Source organism: Rhyacophila brunnea, unplaced genomic scaffold, assembly GCF_057557595.1.
Source record: "Rhyacophila brunnea isolate RB1 unplaced genomic scaffold, BYU_Rbru_1.0 scaffold_15, whole genome shotgun sequence".
NCBI classification, from domain to species: domain Eukaryota; kingdom Metazoa; phylum Arthropoda; class Insecta; order Trichoptera; family Rhyacophilidae; genus Rhyacophila; species Rhyacophila brunnea.
The window spans coordinates 39,275,724-39,283,164 of NW_028232806.1; the positions used below are offsets into that span (position 1 = coordinate 39,275,724).

The window sequence follows — 7,441 nt, forward strand, 5'->3', positions numbered from 1 at the left end:
CGCGCCATCTTGTGTTTTTTTCCAACGAAAGCCGTCGTCGAAAAAAAGCGACGTTGCAAATCTTCAACGGTTATAATCTACTCTACGGCATTGCCGGCTCGGCTCTGGTATTATTATTTATTTTCGTAATCAGCGCTTTACTTTTTGTTGGGTTACATACCGATTCGGGCCTCTCCAGATACACAGAGACATCCCCAAATGGGGTCCATACGGGGGTGCCACACTACATTATACATACATATTTAGCGAACCCACTTCCCGGTTACTTATTTAAGAGCATACATAAGTGAAACGGCAAATAATTGTCTACAGTAGGTGGGACAAAATTTTTCAATCGTCGCCGATCGAAGACTGAAAGTCGACGTGTAAGCATGTCAATTTGTTTTGGGATGGCGTCGGAGGAATACATTCTTAAATCGTGTGAAGATGACTAAAAAACGTTACACATGTACTTGAAAAAGAAAAAATGTTAATGAATATACTATTATTATTACTAATATAACAATAAACATAACATTAAATGGACGCATGTTGAATTTTTATGACAAATTATATTTCGTTCGGCTCGCGGCATTTGCACAATCCGCGCATCGCCTAGTCACGATCTTTTTAGATCATGCCTCAACTGAAGTATAGCCTTAATCGTTGGACGGTAACCATCTTATCAGTTTCATTTTCAACTTTGAAAGACTCCCCATCTCTATAACAGGAGAACGTTTTTCTTCGATATTTTTTATATTCATGTATAATAATTGTTCTGTCTTGTTTTTCCAGGTTCGGCCGGTGCCAGCTAGTGGTCTCCTTTTCGTGGCGTCGCAGGATGCCGTGACAGTCCTCCAGCGTCCGCCATGGCGCTGAGGATGATCCACTTGCTGGCCGTGGGCGCCTTCAGCCTCACCGTCTACGCCTACGCCTCCTACTACGCCACGTCTCCTTCCCCCGCGCCGCACGCCGCCGCCAGTCTCAGGACGCCTTCCTTCGCCAACACCACCCTGCAGACGTCGGAGGTGTGGTCCAGCAGCCACCAGACCCCGCTGGCCAACTCCAGCAGCGCTCCGCCGGTATCGCAGACCTCGCAGGCCGCCCCCACGGCGGCTCCGATCGCCGCGAACGTCACCGCCGTCAAAATCGGCCGAGACCTCACCCAGGGCATCAAAACCAGAAGTTTATACGCCGCCGGTCACACGACTCCGTTACCGGAGATATGTCCCTCTTTAGGATCGGCTCTGAAGTTGCTGATCGTGATCATGTCGGCTCCGGCGCATTTGGACGCCAGAATGGCGATCAGACAAACGTGGGGACACTACGCGTCCAGGAAAGATATATCTCTGGCGTTCCTGCTGGGGTCAACCGAAGATCAAAAACTAGAGAACACCCTACAGAGCGAGGGAACACTGTATTCGGACATCATCAGAGGGCGGTTTTACGACAGCTACGACAATCTGACCCTCAAGACGGTTTCCATGATGGAGTGGGTCTCTGACTACTGTCCGTCGGCGAGGTTTGTCCTCAAAACTGACGATGACATGTTTATTAACGTCCCCAAGCTGTTGACTTTCGGTGATAAACACGCCAACGAGAAGAAGGTGATATTCGGAAGACTGGCGAAGAGATGGAAGCCGATACGCAACCCCAAATCGAAATATTACGTCTCCACGAAACAATACCGGCCGCCCGTGTTTCCAGACTTCACCACGGGTCCCGCATACATGCTGTCGGCTTCGCTGGCGGCGGATCTCTACCGGACCTCGCTGGACATGACCTATCTGAAGCTGGAAGACGTCTTCACGACGGGGGTGGTCGCGCAGAAGCTGCGGCTGAAGAGGGCGCACGCTGGAGAGTTCCTGAACAAGAGGGTGCCCATGAACGCGTGCACCGTGCAGCGGGCCATCAGTATCCACATGGTGAAGTTCAGTGAACAGTTCGACCTCTGGAAAAAACTGTTGGACGGCAAGGCCAAGTGCAAATGATCCGTTCGACCTGCGGCGGAAAGGCTCAGAAACATTTTTCTAGTTTAACTTTTACATTTCGGTGGAGATTCCTTCGAGGAAATTATATCATACTGAGAATTGTCAATGCTTTCTTCAAATTAAAAAAAAAAATGTACAAGTTTAAAGACGCGAGAAATCTCTTAAGAAGGATTTTATATCTTGAAAAAATATATACAGTTACCTCAAACTAAAAGTGAGCTTAATCAATAGATTAGGAAGGATTAGACAATTGGAAAATCTATCATTTATATCCATAATTTATTATCTATAGCCAAGTCACAAAGCATCATATCGGACTTGCAATCTTTGGAAATCAAGAAAAAATAATCAATATTTACTATTTACTTTATGTAGCATTCTTATTTTCAAAATGCATAATTTTGAAAAACCCCAGAAACATCTTTATTAGAAAACCTATAAAACAGGATGAACCGAGGGATTCGAACCCCTTCACTGTCCATGTGGTGCTTTTATTCTCTGAGCTATCGATCAATAATGATTACAAAAGATAATTACATATTCACCTTTTTCATTCATTGAATGTGTTTGATTCGGAGCCAGAGCAAAGGACACAACTATTCCTTGTAAAATAATTTGTAGTCAAAACGATAATAACCTTGAAAATACAATCCCTGACTTTTAGTTTGATGGTATCTATAGATAATCTCGGAGATAAAATATTATAATGTAGCAATATTATAATAAAAAAATATAGACATTTACTGTTTGTTATTCGGTAACAAACAATCATTTTTCTATTGAATTTTGTCTTTGTAAATATAAATTTTTTATCAATTTGTTGAATTTTTGAAGTTAATCATTTTGAAAGTAACGATACGATTTCGTGATAGGTACCATAATGTTTTCAATATTGAAAAATACTCACCAGATAATTCTGAACTATTTTAATTAATATTATCAATGTCGATATGGTTATAGCAAATTAGGAGGGGTTGGGAGGGGAGAGGAGTGGTGTGAGTCAGCAGTAGTGTGGGTTTTGCTAATTATTTATAATAAATAATTTATCGATAAGTAGGTTTTTTTAATGGACATTTTTAAAAAATTGACAGGGAGATCTTCTAACATGGCCGGACGGTGTGCGAATTTATTTTAGGTTAAAAAAGTATTGAACTTTGCGGATGTGTTTCTATTTTGACACGTGTTCAAGTTTATATATGGAGTAACTTGCGTAATGTTAAGTATATCAATTTTGTTCTACAATTTACATGAAGTGTGGCAAAATCAATGTGGAGATTTTCTTATTACGACGCGAGCTGTATTATCCCAATTGTAAAGAGTGGTGTGAATACTGATACATATTATGATGTTACACATTATACGACAGTTTGTTGCGATTGCAGGTCCATAATGGGGTTCTTAGGGCCCGATGCATAGTCGTATTTCTGCAAATAAGTGGGATTATGCGTTAAGCGCATGGAATGGGAACGCATCTGAGATTGTCTCAAACACATTCCTGTACTAAGTAATGCATAACACATAAGTATTACTATGCATTTGGGGCTAAATTACAAACTGTTTTTAGTAAGTTTTGTAGTTTTTTGTGCGCAAGCTCAGATCCAAAAATTTGTTAAAATAGTTTAAAATACATACCGGTCGGAACATGTAAACTACGGATGAATTTTGGTTTTAACCGAGACATATTTAGTAATTTGGTATTGTGGCCATGTAGCCCTTTTCTAACAATTGTGCGTACTGTTTGAAATTTATCACCTTACAATTAACATAATATGTCGGTATGCTAATTGAAAATATACAATTTTGAAAAGCTTTAGAATTAAACTTTTCAAAAATATCCTTGACAAAACCTTTGAGTGTAATTCAAGAAATACAACTAATATCTTACCGACCTAATATCTTCAGCTCTTGTAGTTAATACCGAAAGCACAGGCCCCACATACCCAGTGACTCTGGGTTTGGTTCCCGGTGAAATTACAATACATTTAAGTATGATTTTTTCAAGCCCGTGTATTTTTGTAATGTGATTTACTACTGCAATTGTGGGTTTGTGGCCCGTTTTAATGTTTAAAAAAAATATAAAACTCAGTTGTTAATTTGGTATCAAGTTAATGCTATCTTTACAATTGAGTGAGTAATTTATTGTCTGCGGTCTTAAGGATCAAATGGCGTCTATTTTTTTTGGAAATATTTTATAATATTCACTTAATCGATGTGATATTTGAATCATTATTTTTCTTTAAGTCGTATCTCTATTAAATAATAATTATATGAAAATATTTGATTGCCAAACGCTAATTTTGTATCATATTATTATAATAATAAAAGGTTGGCCTATCTGTAAGATCGCCTGGGGCGGAAGAATTTTGGGAATTCATAAAATACCTATGTTATTACGGTTGTGATTTTATATGACAATTTACTTCTTCGGTACTATCAATATTATATCATAATTGGCTTAAGATGAACTGCAGTGTGAGTGTAGATTTACTATAGGCATCTAGCGACCGAATTTGATATAATTTACAATTAAAAATATTATCAGTAAATTGTATAAAATTGCATCTTTCGTATAATGATGCTAGGTGCCCCTAGTAGTACTACACACTCCTTATTAATGGATTAAGTATACCTATTATTTCTTTCGGTCTATACAATTATATTGTATAAAAGAAAGTATTCAGTTGTACGGTGATGTTTTATTACTTGACATGAATAATCTCAATTCTATTTCTTTAAGCGGACAACGCGTACTGAGCGGGAAACACTCGACCTCACTGATTAACGCCCACAGTTTTTAGTCACGAAAATAGATGGCGGTGCTTTTAAAATTAATATATTTTCATGATTTTTTTTTGCAAAATTTGTAATCCGAATGTGTATTTTGTATAAATTTTAAATAATGACACAAATCTGAACAATTAAATCACATTCTACTCATAAAAGACATTAACTACTACTATTATGGATATATAATTAATTATATTTGCCTAAATTTTTTGTGTAACATAATCAAACTATTTTCACTATTAGGTATAAGTTAGTATTTATTGCGATTAAACGCTTAAGAGTATTTTTTCTACCGAACAAATCTGTAATACCGTTCTATCCATTGTTTTGTATCTTGTCTTTTCATTCGTCATTTACTCGTTCATTCTTAACAATATTTAGATTCTGATTAAAATCATTTAAACTTTTTAAGAACTCTGTTTTTTATGTCCCGTGATATTGTTTTGTATATTAATGTTTTTAATTTAAAAGACGATTTATATCTTTCATTGTTACAGTGAAAAATATAGTGGATTTTATTTTTTATTTATTTAAAAATTAATTCTTGTAAATGGCATTATCTTTATTGTTATTTTTGTTTCAATACAACATCAAATTAATTTAATAATACTCCTGTAATGACAAATGACATCTGTGTATTTTATTCACAACTTATGATAATATATATATAAGTAATTTATTACAAAATTCAATCCTTAATAATATTACTGTAATTATTTGTTTTGGAAATATTTTTTTATCATCGAAAGGTAAACTAAATACTTATATTTAAAATTTATATAATGAATTTCAAATGTTTATTTATTTTCGTAGGAATGATATATTATAATTGAAGTGCCGAGGATTGAATAAATGCAAGTACACCGGTGACCGAATTGAGGAAATCGACTTCAAAGGTGATTGTAAATTCACCGTTTTCAACATTCTGTAAATGAGCTCTTGTCAAAATGATCTTATATTAATATTCCACGAAAAATATTTATGTTTATTAATTTTTTTAGCGTTTGGAAGACATGTCAAACCGAAACATTTAAATTTGATACAGTTCTATGAAAATAATAACCACGTTTCATACACATGTCCACCAGACGCTCCAATGAGGGATGTAAAATGCTTATTTCTTTTCAAAGCAGTGAAATAATATTTAAATCCCATTTCACACATACTTAGATATGTGATGTTGTGAAGACTTTTCTTAATTCATTTTTTACAGGCACCTATATCACTTGTACTCATTTAATCCTCAACATCTCAATTATTCTGTTAGTATTCAAATTATAGTCACAATTTTATGCAAATACGTTTTTATGATTCAATATATTTCGTTGATAGTAAGGCTTTTTTAAATAATAGGTAATATAATATTAATATAATAGTATATATAATATGGCTCAAAAAATTATATATAACTATATAGTGTTTAAATAAATGCAGTATAATTAAATGATCACTCAGGTTTGATGACAGATTTTTTAAAAATATTTGGATACGTATGTTTTAAAATTCCTACTGCAAATAACATGGTAGACATCTTGTATTTTTTGATTTGTTGAAATCTTTCCGTATAATTGGAGAATTTACCCATTCCTCCATATCCTTATTTATTTTAAATTCTATCAACTATTGAAATGAAAAGAGTTCTTACCATAATTAGATCTGCGATAACATATAATATACTGAATTATTTTACTTAGTGTTACATGATTATTTATTTACCTCAGAGATACGATAATTACGAACAAATTTATGTTTAAACTGTTGCCATATGTAAAATATTTTCATTTTAGTTTTTAAAGAACAAATTCTGTTTTTATTTAAATGATTTATTTTAACATTTACTCACTTAGTAGATTTTTTAATACTGAGATTCATACGTACTACATAATTTTTTTTCTACAAGTGAATGCGAAAGTTTAATATAATGATTGGAGATTTGTTACCACTTATAACGCTTACCGTACGACGTGTAGTGATAATGCTATGTTGCACATTTTTTTATTGTTACATAATTGCACGCGTCAACCTCAACCGATTCTTTTATACCTAGGTTATCTTGACGACGGTGAACCTCACCGGAGTATACACTATAATGTTCATATCAGATAATATTTGAATAATCTTATTAATTCAAGAATGGAAGGTGATCATATTTTACTACATTCAAATTATTTTAGAAAAATGATCAAATGCCAAAAAAGGTGTCAATACATAAGTAAAACACTGTACAGAGTCTCGCAATGTTTAATATTAATGATTTTTCCTATATTAAATAAAATCATTCGTATTGAACACATTTTATCTCTGGAAGTCTAATATATTTATTTTTAATTATTTACATAACCATACCGGAGTCAAAATAAGGTTCACGTATTCGTAAGCCAGCTCTCACATCAAAACTCGTCTCGCCTACAACGTGTCGAATACGTCGATGTGACGTCATCGTTATTCACAAAACACCTTGCCAAAGGGAGCTTCGCAGATTGGTCGAATGCGAGGTCGAATACGACCGTCGCTACGAATTGGTGATTCCTATACCGGCTCGCCGATCACCGCATTCAAATATTTATACGTTATGAAGGCTACGCGCGACTGTCGCTAGGTAGATGTGCGTGGTCTTAACAAGTAACACTGTATCGCCATTCTCGGAGGATTTGATTTATGGCTGTGCGGCACACGAGACAAGT

At 35.0% G+C, this 7,441-nt stretch overlaps 1 protein-coding gene across 1 annotated transcript in view; it reads left to right on the forward strand.

Moving 5' to 3' along the window:
* LOC147075314 (beta-1,3-galactosyltransferase 5-like) overlaps positions 1–5,072 on the forward strand; it is a 126,620-nt gene extending 121,548 nt beyond the window's left edge. Inside the window, exon 3 of the mRNA XM_085942757.1 lies at positions 775–5,072. Coding sequence (XP_085798883.1) covers positions 849–1,970 — 1,122 coding nt within the window. The 5' untranslated portion in view covers positions 775–848 and the 3' untranslated portion in view covers positions 1,971–5,072. The remainder of the gene's footprint in view (positions 1–774) is intronic.
* Positions 5,073–7,441: the final 2,369 nt, after the last annotated feature.